This window comes from Psittacula echo (assembly GCF_963264785.1).
Source record: "Psittacula echo genome assembly, chromosome: 6".
Classification (NCBI taxonomy): Eukaryota; Metazoa; Chordata; class Aves; order Psittaciformes; family Psittacidae; genus Psittacula; species Psittacula echo.
The window spans coordinates 30,764,280-30,784,835 of NC_137743.1; the positions used below are offsets into that span (position 1 = coordinate 30,764,280).

The 20,556-nt window shown below is 48.8% G+C and overlaps 1 protein-coding gene across 1 annotated transcript in view; it reads right to left on the minus strand.

Moving 5' to 3' along the window:
* Positions 1 to 19,268, minus strand: part of HEG1 (heart development protein with EGF like domains 1) — a gene marked incomplete at its 5' end in the record, with an annotated part of 54,934 nt that extends 35,666 nt beyond the window's left edge. Inside the window, one exon of the mRNA XM_080621981.1 lies at positions 19,100 to 19,268. Within this exon, the coding sequence (XP_080478107.1) occupies positions 19,100 to 19,268 (169 nt within the window). The remainder of the gene's footprint in view (positions 1 to 19,099) is intronic.
* Positions 19,269 to 20,556: the final 1,288 nt, after the last annotated feature.

Consider the following 20,556-nt stretch of genomic DNA (forward strand, 5'->3'; position numbering starts at 1 on the left):
TCCTAATAGCTGGTGCAGTGCTGTGTTTTGGCTTTAGTCGGAGGACAACACTGATAACATACCGATGTTTTAGTTGTTGCTGAGTAACATTTACCCTGGTCAAGGACTTTTCAGTCTTTCATGCTTTGCCAGTGAGGAGGGGCACAAGAAGCTGGGAGGAAGCAGAGATAGAACACCTGACCCAGAACTAGCCAAAGGGGTATTCCATACCACAGCATGTCATGTCCAGTATATAAACTGTTGAGAGTAACCCAGAAGGAACCGATCAATGCTCAGATTGGGCTGGATATCGGTCAATGGGTGATGAACAATTCGGACATCACTTGCTTTTTTAATTAATTTTCTTAGGGTTTATTCCCGTCTCACGCTTGCTCTTTTTCATTACTATTGTTATTTATTGCTATTATATTTTACTTTATTTCACATATTAAACGGTTCTTATCTCAGCCTACAGGCTTTACCTTTTTTTTCCCAGTTCTCCTCCCCATCCCACTTGGGGTGAACGGAAGGAGTGAGTGGCTGCACAGCACTTGGTTGCCCAGCTGGGGTCCATGGGAGGAGTGTGTATGTCTCCAAAGCTAATGGCTGGCTGGAGCCCAGCACAGCCCATGTGCCCCATCCCAAGGGCATAACGGGAGTGGGGAGGGCCCCACAGCTCTTTCGCTCTCTTTTCAGCCAGAGCTTGTGGGATGCCTGACCTTAAATCCCACGACCGCCAGAGAAGTAGCATGAAGCTGGCAAAGAACTGCAGGGCAAACAGGACAGCTGGCATAACCCATCCAGCCACCACCAGGCACCAGGACAGAAGGGATCAATGTATGACGTGGATTACACTGGCCATCCAGGTGCTGAAACACCCCAACAGGATGGACATTTTGGCATATTTGACATTAAGACATTAAGATAAGACATTTTAGAACATCAGAAACAAGATAGAGAAGATTTTTGTGCATCTGCAGGTCCATTTTCTGTGAGCAAACATGGCCAGAGCCCCTGTTCCATCCTAAAAGTGTTTGGGTCTCCTCTCTTGCTCCTGCTACAAGGCTGCTCCAAGCTCCCACCTCTCCCATCATCCAGAATAATTTTCTCATTTCATCAGAAAATGAATAAACACACTTACGGAATAAATGTTGGTTGCCAAGACATCATTACCCTTTAGTTTAGCTATTCCTCTCCCTCCGCTTCATCCCCCCCATGCAGATGACTAACAACAGCAATCTCATCCCCTCTTTGCACAAGTTTCTTCTGCATTTCTACCATCTGCTGTATCTCATGGACTCAAAAATTACTTCTCCCACAGATGTCAACAGGCATTACATGCTTTATGGGATCCCCAAAAGTGCACAGATGGCTGTGTGCATCTCTAGAATAGAAACATGTTCCCAAATAGAGCCCGAAGCAAGGACTGAAGACATTACTCAGTAGCCAGCTTCTTGGCTTGCTTATTAATGCTGACCACTGGCAGCAGCAGTGGGACTCAGTGAGGTAGCTGTGGCTTTAGCCTTGGGTCTGCCTGGAGCAGAGCATCTAGTGACAGCTGCTCTGAGTGGTTCCAGTGAGATTTGCTGGGGGAGTTGGGGTTTCCAGCCCACAGTACCAGACAGGGCTTCACAAGGATTTCCCTGCACATCAGTCATGAAAACAAGGAACAAGCATCCCTGCCCACCATTACAGCCCCAAGGCTTGGCTGGCACTGAAGACTCAGATGCTCTTCAAAGCCCACAGCAAGTCAAAGCAAGTCCAGATCACAGTGGAATCATCTGAAACAGCAAAATCCCAGTTTTACCCCCCTTTCATATAACCAAAACACAACCTCCAGGCTGGAATAGCCCTATGCCCGCTCCACTTGTTGAGTAGGCAGAATGGGAGCCTGGCTAGGGAAACAAAAAAGTCTGAAGCCTCCCAGGAAAACTGAGAAAAGTCATACATTTTGGGAGGGGAACTCACCCCACTTTGCAACTCGGACTTCCAACAGGCTATGTGGAGCCTGTCACACACATAGCAACTCTAAACAGAGCTGCAGACGGTACACAAGCAGCAGCTAAAGGCACCACTCAGACTGACCAAAACTCCAATGTTGAAGGTTAAGCCTTGCATGCCTGTCTTTGGCCTCCAAGTATTTTCTGTAAGAAAGCTGTGCCTCAGAGAAACACCCATGGGACACCTACTCCTCCTTGCCTTGCATGTCTCCTTTTGGGGTTGCTGTACCTGCCATGCCAGAGGTGGCAGTTTCGGGTGTGGTCTTCTCTATTCATATGAAATAGCTTCAGAGAGAACTCAGCAAGAAAAAAGATACATATAGATAGGACAGACCGCACTTCATCCTGGGACTCTGAGCACCAGGAGGCCCAAGGACACAAGAGCTTCAGTGGAGGAGGGCCCCTTGAGTCCTTTTACTGACAGTCCTAGCCACGGCTGCGATGCCAACCTCGTCAAGCACACCAAGCAGCCGCTGCCGTCTGAAGCCTGCTGTGCGCCACCTCCTGTCCCATCTAACAAGCTGCTTGTCACCATTTGGATGAGGGGATGTGAAGTTGCAGGGGACACTTGCCACACTCATTCGCAAGCCAATATCCAGCCTGTAATCATAGCCCACAAGTCCATTTATAGCAGCCCAAAAAAATTTGGGTGTGCTGGAGGGTGGTGCACTGAATTTCTCTCCTTTCCTCTTTCACTAAAAGCTTTCAGCTGTGCAACCCATGGTTTACTGTGCCTCAGCAGCCAGAAGAAAGAAGGCAAAGCAGCAGATGCTCAAAGAAATCCTTAGGGGATGAGTATAGACAGAGGGAAATTTGCTTTCTCATGTTGCCAAGTTATTTGTCAACAAGGGCTCCAGCAAGGCACACTAAAATATATGGTGGGGCACCACAGCAAGGCGTTTAATTGCCACTTCTTAAAAATAACCCTAGAAATGCCAGCAAGCTATGAACCTTGATTGAATGGAACCAGTTCAACAGCAAAATGCCACTGGTTGCTTATCTGGTGGTTGTTCACCCTGCAAATCCACCTCAAAGTTTTCTCTATCCTCTTTTGGCTCTGCAGAGCTGCTGGGAATAAACCAAAAGGAAAACCTTTCCCCTTATCATGGGCGCCAGCAAACCTGGCTTTGAGTGCAGCCAGAACGTGGATGGGCTGAATAAGAAGTTATTATTTACACAGGCTTGTTAGAGTCATCTGGCATTTTTAACTCTGCTGTGCAAGGTATGCCAGGTCCTAGGGCAGGGAGGAAAACCTTGTGTTAGCACAGGCTCAAGTCCTCTTTTCGGTGAGCACAGAGCTGGGTCTGTGCTCAACAATCAAACCCACAGCATGTAGTAAGGAAACCTGAAAACAAACAGGCTGTTCAACCAAATAGACATGAAATCTCAGCTCATCACACCACCATCAAGCCTGCCAGAAATGCAAGACAACTGCAATCTCCTCTGACTTGCCTACAGAAATAAGCCTTCAAAGAAAACCCTCTGTTGGAGTGGATGGGCCAGATGCAAACATCTTCCAAAAAAATACATGTGGGACCATCTGGCCTCCCCTGATGCATTAAAGGTTTAAAGGAGAGCGGCCCCTTAGCTCAGGTACCGATTTGTCGCTAACGATTTTGTCACATCCTAAGCTGGCAACTGCTTTCCACGGTTTAACTCCACGCAGCTGCAGCCATCGAGCAATATTTGACTTCCAACACAAAACTCTTCTGCCACCCACTGAACCAGTGTTTTTCTTCCCAGTTAAAACTAGCAGTGATGCTCACCAGACGGGTCGAGGCTTGGAGTTACTTTTTCCCTCGCAAGCATAACAAGCCCGCGGCTTGCTGGGAGCTGAGTTATAATGCAGCCAGGACAAACAGATCAAGTTCCAGCTGATTTCTCGAGGCATTGGGCTTGCTCCTGGCAGCCCAGCTGGATGTCTACCTTGTAAGACCCCTGAAAAATCCCTTTTGGACCAGCCATTTTCTGCCTCCATCCCTGGGTGCAACACAGGCATTGCCTTGGCCAGGAGGTGGCTGCCGCTGGGGCGATGCCATGGTGATGCTCAAGGCTCAACCATGGGACAGCACAACACCACAACACAATACTGCTAGTTTTCAGCAGCAGCTGTGGTCGCTCATGGACATTTCAGGACAGGGAGTGAGAAGGAATGTATCCTGCTGATGCCAGGGGAGCAGGATCCCTGCAGATACATTTGGCAGGAGTAGTGCAGCCAGCCAGGGCTCCCCATGAGCTATCCCAGCACCAGTGCTTTCCTGCAGAAGGTATGTTTCTCCTCAAAGGGCAGAAAAATACTCTCCTGACTGAGGAACACGAATTTCATCTGTGTTTGCACACCAGAAACACCAAGAGTGGTTGCTTGACTGCTCAGAGCAGCCCTTCACCTCAGAGCAGTCCCTCCTGAGGAGGGTAGCCATTCCCTGGAGACCATTCCTCGTACGGCTGTCCATGCAGCGGCTGCTTTGCCAGGGCTACAGCCATACTGGGAGCATCCCATGCTGAGCAGAGCATGAGTGAAGCTAAAGCAGGCTCCTCCCGAGGACAGGCAGCTATAATTATAAAGCCCACATCTGTTAACGTTGCATAATCTTAACATCATCCAAGGCTCACGGAGGGAAAAATCTCATCTCAACTTTGAAAACTCCTTGCGGGCTGCAGGGAAGGGTTAGGAAGAAAGGCATGCTGTGAGGGAGAAGAAGCGGGAAGCAAAGCCAGGGCTGCCGGCCCCACAGCGGGTGGCACAGGTGGCTGCCGATCCCCACCAGGGCCAGGGCCGGGCTCTGCGCCGTGTTTTGAACGGCTGCTGCGGATGTCGGGATCATGGGTGGAGACCAGTTAGGAGCCAAGTGAGTTTGTGCGAACAAAAGCTACAGCCCTAAATCTGGACCGTCCAGGGCTCTCTGGGATTTTCAGTTTCCTTCCTTGTTCTTGCCCTGAAAGAAGCAGTTCGAGGAGGGAGGGGATACGGGGGGGGCTGAAATGGAGCTTGAGAAACCGTTTCGTACTTGAGACGGGTCTGTTGAGCATAAACACACTGATAATATTGCTTGGGGAAGGTCCCTCATGTGCACTAAGCACGGGAAGAATGCAAGAGGTTTTTAACCACATGTGGTCAACCCTTTTCTGCTAATTCTTTTTTTATTAATAAAAGGGATTATTCAGGCTGGACAAAGAAAGGGGACAAGAGAGGGTGGATGGGGAAGAGGTACAAGAGCCCTGCCATTGCCTTCTGCCCTGCTGTGGGGCTCAGTTTGCATGGGGTACCCTATAGACACATTCCCCAGCAGTACCTTGCTCTGATCCTCGTGCTCCTTGTCCTCTCCCCACTGAGTCCCACACAGAGCAGGACTTTAAATCATTTTAACCATAATACAAAGAGTTTATACAGCCACCAAAGGTGACTGGAGCTTTAATATGCCAGCTCAAGAAAGATAATGAGGGCTTATTGCCAGCAGCAGACCCTGCAAGCTCTGAGTGCCAAGGTCGAGGTTAATGTCTGCCTGGCCATTACGGATAATGGATGCACATGGCACTGGGGACATTGCCACGTCCCCACACAGGAACATGCCTCAGCCCCACTTGTGCCAGGCCATGGCACTTCACTTGCAGTGCTGCCTTACAAGACAAAAAACACACTTCACTTCAGCACCACCTTGCCTCTGGGATCTGTAAAACCATAGATGATGTTAAAGGCCATTTTTGCTTCCTACTCTTTTTTTCATGATCCCAGAGCCTGATGCTCAGAGATGCCATAAGAAAATAGAAAGGATCCAATTATTGTTCTTAAGAGCATTACCCTTAAGCAGAAAAACAAGTACTCCAAAATAGAGTACACAGAAACCTGTGGTTGTTTCCAAAAGCATGGGATGCATGCATACAGCCCACCTGCAACTAGGGATAAAACCTGCACAGTGCAGGGACAGGATATTGTCCTACTTAACCAGTGGTTTCCAGCTTCTCAATTTTCGTGTCTTAAACATTTCCCTGGAGAGGTGCAGGCTTTCAGATCACCCGGTCAAGCCTATGAAACCCTTACTAATCTTTCTTGGATAGTTCAGGTTCAATACAGAGATCCCTGGGACCTCACAGAGCCATGCTGCCTGAAAGCCACCAGCCCAGGGCTCAGAGCAGCACCTTAAACCTCTTCTCACGAGCTTCTGTTTTTAAATAGTTTTTGGCAATTGAATTTTTAAAAAAGCTCCTGTTGTATTGTCAAGTCTTTGGAAAACACATGCAAACGTAAGCCCCCTTACAACAAGGATAAGCTGTCTCGTGACTACTGATACTCCTAAAAAAACCTCATAACCAAGGCTTCACTAAAATCCCAATCCATCCATTTATACAGCCAGTGCAGAGGGGACCAAGCCTCTAGCCCCAGAGAGGCCGCACAGGGCCTTAAGATCAGTGTCCCTGTTGCCTTGCCTGAGCAGAAAGCCCAAATTAGCTGTACTTGCTTGCTTGCCCGCTCATTTATTTTCTACCTCAGAAGTGTCCCCTCCGGCATTGTCTCCCAGTGTTAATATGGGAAAAGCCCCTGCAGCCCCAGGGGGTGTGAAGGCAGTCCTGCCCCAGCACCAGCTGATGGGCCCAAAGGCACTTACCAAAGGGATTTCTTTCTCACAGTTTCCAGTAAATATTAATAAAAATAAGCCAAAAGAAACCTCCTGAATGGTACAGCAATCTGAGCAGTCAGACCTCCTCTCCTTCCCTTCTCCTACCACCCTGCAACGCTGAAATGTCTCCAACCACCCTGACTGCACCATGGATTCCAAATGCTAAATCCGAGCACCAGGCTTTTCTGTAATGGCCTGCAGAAATGTTACAGAAAATGTGACCATCATGCAGCACCTCTCCTTCCTTTGCCCAGGTTTTTAATGTCCCTTGGAAGCTTTGCCTGGTGGGAAACCAATGGTACCCTTGCTGGCACTTGCAAAGCCAGAGCAAAAACCGTTCGGGGACCCAGCCTGGTGTCATTTTAACTTCTGCTCCCCTCCGAGGGCAGTGCTGCTGGAGACTGTCAGACGGCTCGGGGAGGAAGTCTCCTGGCAGGGCTCCACCAAAGTGGAGTTGCTAGGTCACTGGAACAATAAAAAGGCAAGAAAAAACATCCTGGCTGCAAAAAAGAAAGGGAAAAAAAAAAAAAGGAAAAAAGCCATGGCAGTGTGTGCAGTGCTGGTTAAGTGGAAAGAAATAGGGCTGGAGAGAGCAGGACGATGCTGCTGCTGGCTTTTGTAAGCACAAATCAGACTTAATTTCTAACATGGACTTTTCTCCAGAGTTCTCGCATAAATAATTCCAGAAACCTGGAATTTTTCTGCAAGGTTTGCAATTGGTAAAAATCACACATGGGACAATATTTCCAGGGAAGCTAGCTCGCTGCTGCTATGGAGAGATTAATCACTATTTGCATGGTAACCGGGGCACCACAATCCATGGTGTGACTTTCTCGTGCCATCACATGCCCCCAGCAGCTGCCCACGTTCATTTAAACTGATAGTATAAGAAAATTGTCTCCAAGCAGGGCTGTATCTTGGTGATAAGGGGCTGAGCAGCCCCACAAGGTGCAGAGAGCTGTGCAGCTCCTCTGTAATGAAAGGTGTCAGAAGCTTAGAAGCTGCAGGATGAAATTTTGCTTTCTGAAAAGTTTAATTTCAAATCCAGAAGAGAGCATTAGCTCACTCTGCCTGACCTCGGGTATGACCAAAGTCATTCTGTGTAGCTTATTTACTACAACATAAGCTCAGTGACTTATATGTGACTTAAATGGATACTGCAGACAAAAAAAAAAAAAAAAAAAAACAAACAAAACACACCACCTAAAAAACGATTGTTATTTGTGGTTATTTGGGATTGCGCTTAAACCCATGAGAACTATGGGCTGAAATACAGATTCTTCTGCATAAAACCTCAATATGCACCAAAAAGTGGTGCCCGGCAATGTGAAGCATACATATGGCAGGAGCCATCCTCTCCAGAAGCTGAAGATTTTGGCCCTTTGGAAACCCAGAAGAATACAAGGCTGTATTTTCATGTCAGACTCTGGAAACAAAACCACAGGTCCCTGCTTCAAAGTGCTCTGAGCCCAGGGGCTGCTTCCGACAGCCAGGAGCAGAAAGTAAATACTGGAAAGATGGAGGACAGAGTAGGAAAAGGGGTGCTGCCACATTGAAAGGCCACACCAGGAGCAGCCGGGGATTGCTATGAGTCCCTTGGGGCAGAGAGATGCTGCCCATCACCTCATAGTGGGCTTTGGTCCAAGTATCTTGATCAGAGCTCCAGCAATGCTCTTAAGAAGAGCTCCCTGGGGAACAATTCTCTGTGCTTAACGCTAAGCACTTGCCAAACAGCTTTGCTGACCAGTGGCTGCACCAGAAATTATGACCAACTTGTGAACTGTGCAACTTCTCAACAATACAATGGGGATGAGAGGGGTGAACGGCCCTCTCAGATACAGGAAGATCACAAGGCTGCCAAGAGATGGATGCAGTTTGGTGACACACAGATACAAGGCTTGCTGGATTCTTCCTTCCTTGTAGACTAGCAAAATCCAAGCCCATCCCAGAGGAAAACTGACAGCAGCCCAGCTGAAGGTGGGATGCAGGGCATGGTGTCATGGCAGCTGAAACCATGGATGTTCTCGTGGCTCCTACTCTTCCAGCAAGAGATGGTGAGACTTGGGAGGGGATGGAGAGAAAAACAAACTGGCAAAAAAAATAAAGCAGCTTAAAGAGAAATTAAGCCCCAGAAAAGATAAGGGCCCCCACCTCCCTTCCCCCATACGCTGAGAAAGGATGATGATCTAAATCGCATTTCCTAGATGACACCACACTGATCTGCTGCCGGAAGTGGTGGTGGCAGAGCTCAGGATGGAGCTGGACCTCCTTCTTCCAGGGGACAAGCCAGGTCCTTCCCTGCTGGCACCCACCGGCTGGTCACCACTGTCACGGCAGAGGAGCAGCATGCCCTGGGGCAGCTGGAGCAGGCATCCTCCCACTACCCCATCACTGCTCTCCCACTGCCTCTGCAGTCACACATTTCCTTTCTGAGAACCAGGGAGGAAGGGATTTACCATTTTCAGTGCCTTTCTGCATGTGTTTTGGGGAGGCTGAAAACAAGACACCTTCTTCCGGCTGCATGCAGGTCTCTGCTCTGCAGCAGGCATCCTGCACCCGAGCCCTGCAGCCAGCAGTGAAAATGCATGATGGCGAAGGGCAGGATTGGGCTGTCACCCTCCAAGCTGTCACTGAGAACTCACAGGGAGCTATGGTCAGGACAACAGCCTACCTTGCTACATACAGGCACTGTGTGATAAGCAAGGCAGCGCACCAGATCGAGAGGCCAGAAATCTCCACCCAAGCTCCATCTGCCCACACCCTGACCCATATTACCCAGCGCAGAGCCATCTCACACCAACTGTCTTGGCACGTTCTTGCCATCAAGTGACCATCAACTTCGGCCTTAACCTAGCATGTGATGTGGCTTACTCAACACCATGCAATCTCCAGGCATACCAGCAATTTGCAGGACAGGATTATAAAGACCTCTGTCTGCACAGTATGGACTGTTCTCAGAAGCCACAAAATTGCTGATACTCTCATTCTCCAGGTCAGAAACCTCCTGGTCATCATTTGGCTTTCCTCATACTTCATATTTGCTCTATGTCCCTCAGAAAAGGCCATCTTCATGATTATTTTGCACTCTCTGATCAAGTTTCTCTCCTAAGAAACATCCTTTGAAAGGGTTTTTATCTACAGGGTTGGCCACAAGTCTGATACTGCAGTCCCATTCTCTATTTGCTGAAAGAGTCGATAATGTCCTAAAAAGAATTAACATTTATAAGTTAGTCCTGTAACTGAATCTGAATCAAACAATAATGACTGTTCAAATGCCTAAAGCTACTCAGGGGTATTTTCCTTTAAGCTCTTCCAAGCTTGTACTATGGGTAAGGAGCTTTCTAAAGATGCCTTTGTGAGCACCAGCTACTGAAACCCTTCTCCTTGTCTCTCTAGACACAGATACAATTATACCCTGCTCCAGCACAAAGATAAAGGCAGAGTTACAAGGGCAGTATTGTGCTCCACAATCAGGGTCCTTGATTCCAATTGACAAGGAAAGCAAATCATGCGCAGTTGGTTTGCTGATGTTTCCACTCCTGGAAATTCATTCCCATCACAGGGGTAGAAATTAGCTCAATACACAGCGTTACCTTTTGTGTTGCCTCTCCAGATCGCTAGATTTCCTTGTCAGTTGGTGAGATCTTACAAGTTATGCAGGGTCAAACCTGGCCACCACTTTTATGGGGTATCTTTATTTGCAGAAGATTTAACTACCAGCTACTACAGTTTCCCAGATAACAAAGTGTTTTCTTATCTAGAATGGCATGGACGTAGCAAGTCAGCTATTCAAGAGATGCAGTGAAACCCTCCTCTGGAGTAAATTTTTTAAAACGTGTTAGATAAACATCTTCTGGGGTCATCCTGTAAGGGGAGACATCTTGAAATCCCTTGGGAGACATCTTGAGATCCCTTCCAGGCCTGCCTTTTGCTTTTATAGAGTGCTCAAAACGAAAGCCAAATGAAAAACGTCCCAAATATCTAAACTTCAACCTCCACCTCCCGAACTTATGCATACTCCAAAAAGTGTTGTCCTCCCCTCAGAACAGATCCTGTCATACTGGCTGGGCAGAAGTACTACCCTGCTAGGCCATCACAGAAGGTATTCTTCTGATAATATATTGAAGCCAAATCTTCAACTTAGCGTGATTCATCCCACTTCAGGGAAGTTCAACAGAATGTGACGTTTCATGCTGGCCCTCAGGGCTTAAGAGATTTTCCACAAGAGGAAGGGTGTTAACGCCAGCATCCTAACAAGCAGTGACGTGGACGATTGTGCTCTATCAAACCAAATTCCTCTTGTCACTGCAGATGCAGAAGAGCCTTTTAGTGTGCTCTTCAAGAAAAAATAGAGCCCTCTTTTGGTCCCAGTAACGCAAACGAGCTTGCCCATTAGCCCAGAACTCCTGTACAAGCTTTCTTCCACCGTCTGGAGATCCCTAGGGGAATCTGGGGGTGGTTCTGGTAATGGAAATGACAATGATGTCTGCTTGGCTATAGAGAAAAGAGGTCAGACTGATTCCTGTAAAGGCCTTTAAAACCTCTGCCATCACAGCATGCTGAAAAATGCTGAGAAAATACCCTGAACATATGTGTGCACTACAATGTCCTCTGGGAGATGCAGCCTGGGCTGCACCCTTGGGACAACAGTTAACCCTGCCCAGTTAACTGTTCAGGCACACTTTGCACAACTTTCTACCAGACTACTTACAAATCCTCCTCACTCCTTTCCCAGCTGATTTAATCTCAGAGCTAACTTAGCCCGGATTTAAAAAAGGGTATTTTCTTCCAGACTTCAGTTGCAAGATGCTTTTTGCCATCTATCCATTGTGCAAAAGGTCCCTCAGTCATCTCTCTGCTTGCCATGGTGAAAGGAACACAAAGGTCATGGCATTTCCAGAAGACTTTTTGCAAGGACTGACTTGGGAGCACAAGACAGGTTACACACACAGATGGGCAAAGGGAAGGACCTCCAGCATTTGGTCACGTTGACACTGGCAAGGTCACCCTCAAACAGCTTAAACTGGCCAGACCACAGTCAGGACACTGCAAAAGCCGTTTTAAAAGTCCTTGTAGCTTCACATCCTTACAAAGAATGAAAAGGCAGATGGAGCTTGCTTCTCCCAGCGGAGAGTCAATCTGCTAAGATCAACACGTTTGCACAAGGTATTCAGACAGCTGGACATGAAACAATTGGATTTGTACCCAATTCCCCTGCTGCACTGCCTTGCACTTCTTCGCACACCCTCTTTTTTCCTAGCAAAGAAAGCCGATTAAGATGGTTCCACTTCTCCTGCAGACACACAGGCAGAGCCCTGCCAAGCAGGACTGTGTGAAACAGCCTCTCTGCCTGGACTCAAAAGCCTCTGGATCAGCTTTGAACTAGTGGTATTGTTAAATACAGCCAACCTGGACTTCTTGAGCGTCTCCTGGATTTGCAGTTCATGTTTTCAAGGGAATTTATCTACCACCTCAGTAGTCAGCTGCCCTTTTTCTCACCCTCTAAGTGATTCTCCTGTAGTGACAACTCTAGGAGTTGGGGTTTTAAGGAAAGACAGCCAAATCTTAGGAGGCTCTCAACACAGATGCTGACTTTTGGCAGCAGCACTCCCTCGCCCACAGCTGAGATGCTGACTGCAGCTCAGGATATGCTGAAGTAACCAACTGCGAAACTATTTATTAAATTACTCCAAGTCAAGGGCACAGCAGATGCAGAAACAGATAAAACCCTCCTCAACAGCCCTGCCTGCGCAGAGGACAGGCAACGGGAAATACCTCCATCCAAAGCCATGTGAGGGACTGCAGGCAGCAGCATGAGAGCAGAGACAGCTTGTAGGATATTTCCTACATAGGAAATAGGTTTGAGGTTGCATTTCAGGCACTTTATAAATGATAATATTGTATCTTTTGCATTTTATACTGGTTTCTGTAGAGGTAAACCTTCTGAAACAGCTTAATCTCTCCTCCTATATTGAAACAATTTAGCCTGGAAGGCAGAGAGCTCCAAGACAGCAGGTTCCTACAGGTTTTACGAAGACCAGAACTTAAGGCTGTAGTGAGTGTCTGGCCTGAGAGCTGCTGCACCCAAACCAAGAAGGGTCCCTGTGGTTCAGTCCATGCCCTGGCCATGGGACCTGCACTCACTCAGCGTTCATGGAGCCTAAAATAAACCGTGGCACACTCTAATGTCACCCACCATGGCAAGTAGAAGACAGCAAACCAAAGATACTGCTCACAGAATAACTTTACCATGTGACCCTCCCTTGCATGGGTTTGCCCAAACACTGGCAACTCTAAAAATGAGCCTCTTTATCCGCTGGTTTTACACAGCCAGATTTTTGACCCCAGCATCGCAATGAGTGAAAACCTCACATCATTATACCTTCCTCCGGTTGATCCCCCTGCTTACCCTGGCTCTGCCTACACGTTCTCCAAGCTCTTCAGGACCAGGGGTGATCATCACTCATCCTGCACCCAGCTGAGATAAAAATCAAATTAATAGCAAAGAAATTATGTGACCCAGGATCCTAAAGTCTGTGTAACATAAACATCACAGTATTCAGATCCTACTGGAGGTCCTCATTTTAGGTAGGAACTGGTTCTCAGACCCTTTTTGCCCTGTTCTCTCCTGAGCACTTCAGTACACTGGATCTGACAGCAGTGTTACTATAACACAGGCAACAGCTACACTAACAGCTTGGAGGAGTGGAGGAGCTGAAGTTTACAGAGCTTCCTTTACTCAAGGGAATTGCATTTTTCTAAGATTATATTATTACTTGGGCTGGTTGCTCTGCAATGCAACATCATTTCCCTTTTGGGTGGGAAAGTTCTCTCCTTGTCCTCAGACACAAATGATTTCAGCCTGAAAGGATGAATGCAAACTCTGCATAATCAAAGAGCCATAAAATAACTATGCCCCTTGCTGAAGCAGCAGGATGTTATGGTATAACACCTGGGCATTAAAAATATATGGTGATGGGTGTACATGCATCAACTGTATATATAGAATCATAGAATCAACTAGATTGGAAAAGACCTGTAAGATCATCGAGCCCAACCGTTACCCCATGACTGCAGAGACCACCACTAAACCGTATCACTGAGGGCAAACTGATATCCCCTCATGGCTGCCACTCTTAGTTTCCAGTCACAGCCACCCCTCATCTGCCCCCTCATAGTGTCCCACACTATATAGCTGCCACCCTTACCCCTCATGGCCACCTCTCACAGCCCATGGCCACCCCTCATAGCCCATGGCTGCCCCTGCTCTCACCTCACAATCTCCCCTTGCCCCTCATGGCCACTCCTCCTGTCCCCTCACGATCTCCCCTCACAGTTGCCCCACCACTGCTCTCATGATCTTCTCTCATGGCCAGCCCTGCTCTCCCCTTGCAATCTCCACTCACCCATCATAGCTGCCCCTCCTGTCCCCTCATGACTGCCCCACCTCGCCCTCATGATCTTCCCTCATGGCCGGCCCTGCAGAAAAGGGTGGCAGGGAAGGGTGGCCACATATAACAAAATCATTTTCTCTGGATAGGCACTCACAGACTACACTCTTTCACAAAGCCTGTGTTTGTGGCCTTCTTGCATCTGCTCTGGATGAATATCCCAGCAAATGAACCTCTAGTATTTATCGGAACACCAGGTTACAATGCAAATGTCGCAAAACTGCTCAGAGAGATAAAAATTTGAATTTGTAATCAGTTCTACTGCCACTGAAAATTGGATTCTGCCTTTTACGCTCAGCTGATCAGGAAAGAGAAGATTATTGTATTGCTTAAACCACGACAATGACCTACATCTTCGATCGAATGTAAATAGCAAGGCCTGTGGTTGGAGTATTAAAGCCTCGTGAGGAGCTTGCTCACAAGCTACAGACTATGGATCTTGTTGCAGACGTTATCGGGGAATATTGCAACCAACCAACCTTTAATTCGCTTGGAGCACCTTCTGACCCTCTGACTGGTCAAACTGCCCTGAAAGCTTCTTTGCACCACTGCAACAGCAGGAAGACACTCCAGCAGGTGCCAGGATCTGGCCATGCCTCTTCCCAGAGGAGCTCCATTGCATGTCCGAGTGGATCAGCCCAAGCATGAGCAGTGCTGTTCATCTGCGTAGAGACCCTGACTCATGCCGACCCTCCTCACTCCCAAACCTGAGAAACAATCTTGAAACTGATTCTCATTGAGAGCAAAGCCAGAATCCAGAGAGTTTACAGTGGCTGTCTATGATCCATCCAGCTCCAGATCACCCTCCCAGGGTATTGAGGAGGTTGTAGTCCTGCCCTGAGCACCCCACACATGGCAGGGGCAGCTGGACTGGGTACAGCATGCCTTGTGCTGCTAAAAGGCGGCAGGCTCAGCCATAGCTGAGCCCTACCACTCTGTACCTATCCGTATTTTGGAAATGGCATGTAGCTACCAGCGATGGGGAACCCACAGCGCCAGCCAATTTGTCCTTGGAACAAATTGAGCTTGAAAGCTCAACCACAGAGGGTTTCTTACTGCCATCCCCAAAACTGGGATCTGTAAGAGCAGGTGAAGGAAGCAAGTTGTCCCAGAAAACCCACTTTCGTCTAAACTCTCAGTATCTGCAACTTTCAATACTGAAAATAACATTCCCTAAGGAAGGCACCCCTGCATCAGCAAAGGCTGGTACTGGCTCCCGCAGACACAGCAGCAACCACTCTTGTCTCCCTTCTCCTCCCAGCCACAAGAGAAAACTAAAGTAAATTAAATTATCCCTCTGAAGTGGTGACGGCAGCAAGAGCAGAGTGCTCTGTGAATGTCTGCGGAGTGGGCACGGGCTGGCTCTCATAGATTGCTACTGGGAAATTACATTTTGCAGAGAGCCTGATAGCAGGCTTTAGCTACAGCAGCTATCCCCTTACCCACTGCACAACGGCCACAGCTTTGAGCTCACGTTCACTGCGTATGGAGGTGTAAATCAATACACATCACTATGTGCTCCCTGCCAGCCAGGCTACACAGTTATCTCTCAGACCATATTCATTTACCACTTAAATATCACACAGAGTGCCTTTACAGACTGATGCAAATCCAGCTGGTCAGCGCAAGACCCTTGCTGCCTTCAGGGGCTTGGGATGGGGAACAGGCAGGGAATCTGATCTCTTATCTCTTTCCTTTTCTGAAAGGCTTTTTTTTCCCCCTTTTATTTTTTTTTTTTTTTTCCTTTTAATTACATATCCCAAAGGAGAAGAGCTAAATCTATACAACTCCAGGGACTTCATGTTCACAGCACACCAACCAAATCCACTTACAGATCACAGAAAGGAGCAACGAAGATGCCCAAGACAGGAAAACCCTGCAGCCTATCAGTCTTTTGATAGCAATGTGGAGGCACCAGAGGTGATCTTCCTTGTCCCTGTGCTGCCGGGGGAGGAAGCATCCTTCCTGCACCACCCACAGCCACCTGTAATCATATCAAAGCTAAACAGCAGCACCTTATACCTCTCTGCATCGGCATGACTGCACAGAGAGCTGGGCTTCTGCCCCCCAGGAGCCACAAATACGTACTGTGAAAATTGAGGCAGGTTTGAAAGCAACACCATACTTTTGTGCAAACAAGCATCTTCAGCATCTTCTTCCCTCGCTCCTAAATTTCCTTCTTTCTCATACAGAAAGTTTCAAAAATAGAAAGTTATAAAAATACATAAATAAACGCAGATGATTCTGCCCCTCCATGAGGGCTGAAAAGTTCCTTCTAGCAGCCAGCCTAACTCCCTGTCGCGAGCTAAGCTGATTCCTTCTCAGGTGATTTCACACCTTGTTCCCAGGGCTCCCACCAGGGAAGCTGAAAAGAAAGGCAGCAGCTGGCACAGGAGAGAGGGAGAAAGGACAGAAGGACAGACACAAATGACAGAAAAGCAGATCAACTTCTCAGGGCGAGCTCATTGCCAGTGGCCCCATGCTGTGCTGGGCAGTATGGCAGGGCATCAGTGCTGGTCAGAAGTAAAGAGAAAAAAGATGCTTCAGGAACAGGGGGAGAACCCAGCCCAAGTGACTTTGTCAGGGGTTTGGTGCCACTTCCATATCCCTGTGGAGTCACTGGAATTATTCCCATGTTACAGATGGGGAATCTGAAGTAAGGAGACCTGCAGGAGAACAAAGCTGGTAACCGAACCCCCACCCGACCCAGGCTGGCAGCAGCCGGTGCCCTTCGGCTCGCCCAGTGCCCATGTAAAATAGCTGCCAGGAGGAATTTCATGGAGAGGTTTGATGATGCTTTAACTTTACCGTCACCATTCTTGCTTTCTACTTCACCTATTTTTTTTTTTTTCCTCTATTCCTCTCCCCGGGTTCAGCCTGTACTTTAAGAAACATGTGAGAGCCATCTGTCCTCCTTTCTTCACCAGACAAGCCCACAGTGGCTTTGGCAGGGAGGGGCAGCAGATGTGGTCTGAGGAGCAGGCAGGCCGGGAAGGCAGCGAGGCTCCTCAGGGCAGATCGCCTTCCGCCCCGCTCCCTCAACCCTTGCTTTGTGAGAGACTCAAAACTCCCATTTCTATACCCCCTGCCTCACCATCTGCTCACTAAGCCTGCCTGAGAAAGGGCTTTTGTCGCCTAACCTCAGACTCATTTCAGAGGTGTAATCTTCATTTCCACATAGTGCTGGGGCAATGGGTTCGCAAGAAATACTTCCGCCCCCCACCCCTTCCTGCCCTGCTTAAAGCAAGTGCTTTCAAAGGTGAAAAGCATCTCAGAGGGACAGGAGTGGTGATGAGACATTAATTTCTTGAGCATCTGCAGCTCAACCTGAGACGATTCAGGAGATTCCCATCAGCCCGCTCCCCTAACACTAAACAATTCCCTTGACTGACAAGCATAGAGCTGTAGCTAACAGCCAGTGAATCGCGGCTGTCAGGACCCAGTGTAATTCATGATGTTGTTTGCTAGGAAGCGAGCTACTGCTGGGCTATTTATCACTCCATGATGCATCCCCCATTCCTTCTCGATAGGGGTGACATAATTCATGAGCACCTGTAGCTGCTGAGCACAGGCTGCATGGAGCAAAGCCTCCTCCACTGAGCTGGTTGTCCAGACAAATGGCTTTTCCAGCATGCGAACAGATAGTTCTAGCTTTTCAGACTCTTAACAAAGGAAATGCATTCCTCCGCTGACTCTCAGGAGTCATCAAGGTCACAGGAAAAGATGCCAGATCGAAAGCTGAGATGAAATTAAATAGTTTTTTTCTGTCCACTGAGGAATTTGCACAGCTCTCGTCGAGTAATAGGCGAGCACTTTGCTGGCAAGTTGCAGATTTTATCTTCACAAGGTTCATAGCAGGTAAACCAGCATTATTCTCTCCCAGTTTGGAGGGCAAACTGACACTTGGAGTGGCACAATGAAGTGTCTGAGCTGGGAACATACCCAAAGCTCCTTCATTTTGGTGCAGTATCCTAGTCACCAGGTTGCTCTCACACAAACATTGTTCATTAGGAGATTTCTAGTCCACTGCAGGGTACATTCCAGTTGACATTCTTAACTATACTTTTGGTCCAGTGTGGATCCATCTTAAAAAGGCACATCCTGGGTTTCTGAAGAAAACTAAAATGTTATAAATGTAGTTTTGTCACATTTCCTGAAACTGTACAGCTCCATGAAAGTAAACTTAACCTGGAGTACCAAAGCATTGTATTCTTTCCACATCAGAAATTAAAAGATTAAATTTGATGGTCAAGCCCAGGCAGGCAAACAAATCCTAAAACTTATTTAAAACCTACCCAGGACTAATTTGACATATTGGATTTCCTTATACCACCTGCAGACACCCAGTGCTTTCCAAACTCATTGAGAATTCATCGTCCTTAGAGCTATGTGTCTTCTTTGGCGAGCAAGTGAACCAGTTTACTGGGTGACACTTGAAATGAGCCTTGTTTATTCTGAGGAAAAATATGGTTTATCCTGTGCTGAAACCAAGTTCAGCATCATTCATAAGCACCAAACTACTCATCGCTCCTGATAACGACACTGTAGATGTGGCATGCAAGGAAAAATGTTACTTCACACATGACTAATCTGACAATCTGTAGGTGATGCAGAGAGAAAGGGTATTTATAGAGAGATGATGGTATCTGTCCTCACACCTGCATGTGGGACAGCACCTAAGGTGAGATGAGGGCATGTCTGTAGATGAGCAGTAGACAACTCAGGAAGATCACCTGCAGAAGCCACCAATTTCCCACCTAGAAAGCATTTTGGTGGGTGACTGCATGTTGGCTGTGCCCTGGTACCCACTAGTACCTTCCTCATGCTCCTCTATGAAGTTTCCACTGCTCACCTTCGAGTCGGTTTCCCACTCACGATTACCATTCCAAACCTTCACCCAGCAAAGTGTCTGCCTGTAACACGATGGGCTGGGCAAGGTTTAAAATGTAGAGGGATGCTCAGCAAGGCTTGGTAGTGAGGCAGTGGAGATTCCGCGCACCCTCCACAGCCGGGAGCAAATCCCATCCCATCCCCATCCCTATGAGCCACTCACCCGGGCTGCCGGCGTGTCCCGCGGCGGGAGGCGAGCAAGGGCGGCCGAGGCGGCTTCGGGACGGAGGAGAAGGAGGTGGAAGACGCCGTGAGGAAGCGAGGGGCAGCGACCCGGTCGGCAGGACCGGCCCCAGCCCCAGCAGCAGCAGTAGGGTGCAGGCTGTCGGCATGGCGCTGGGGGTGGATGGAGGGGAAAGGGGGGTGGTTGTTCACATGCCCGGAGCGGGGCAACGAATAACCACGTAAACAGGGATTTTTAACTAAATCACCGTGCCCCCCCCCCCCCCGGGGCGGCGCAGAGGGCAGCGGCCCCGGCCTTAAAACTGTGGGGTGCCCATAGCGGAGGGGGCAAGGGGGGGGGCCCGGCCAGCAGCGGCGGCAGCCTGCGGCCAAGTGCCGGCGCCCGAAAGTAAAAGGGCAGGCGGCGGAGGCTCCTCCTCGAGCCTGACATCACCCAGCAGCGGCTCGGCTCGGCACGGCACGGCCCGGCTCCGTACGGCCCCCCCCGTCGGCCCCCCTTCCCGGCCCGCACAGCCGTCGGGCCGTCCGCTCCCTCACCCGGCTGCGAGCAGCAGCAGCATCGTTACCATTAGTTAAATTATTTTTACTTTTACTTTATTTTTCCTGGTCCTTTCCCGCCACCCCCAGCCGCAAACCGCCGAGGAGCTGCCCTAGCGTGCAGCGTTATCGCTACCGAGTTTAAACACCGACAGCGCGGAAATCCTGCGCCCCGCGCAGCGGCCCAGCCGGACTGCAGCCCCCAGCTCCCGCACGGCCGCTCCCAGCGCATCGCCCCGCGGCAGCAGCTGCCGCACTGAGGCGTTTCGCTCTCCGGGGCAGCGCTGCCCTGTTCTTTTTCCAGGCCCCAGGCGCTGTGGAGATCAGGGGGTGCCGAAGGAAACAACCCAACCCGGCTGCAAGAAGGGCGTCCCTTACACTGCCTGGCCGGGTTCCGCACAGGGCTGCGAGGAAATGGGCTCCGTTACACTCCCACAATCGTTTTTGAGCTACGAGGGAAACGAAGCCAGTGATCGATCAATTGCGTCCTGTGTCACGTCTCTGCGACCAATACAGTTTCTAAAGCAGATGAAAACCTGACTGGGTGCGCAGTGCTCCGCACAACTGAGAAGTTTCTTTCCAGATGAGCGTGGCGAGCATTAGATAGCCCAAACTGAATTCCCATTGATACCAAGTCCTTGCCAAATTACTTAAAATCTTTCATTGGTTACAAAGCTAACCTGCTCTCTTTTAAATGCCAACAGCTGCATTTGAGGCTGCAGCTTCTTGCCGTGGTGAATTTCCCAGGCTGGGTTGTACAGGAGGCAAAGGATTTCCCTTCATTGTTCTGAAATTCCCTCTCATAATTTCACGCTCCTGATTCTGCAAGAGACCACACCATGGAGCAGCAGTTCGGGCCTCGCTGAGGCTGCTGGCATCACAATATGCCAGGTTTAGGGT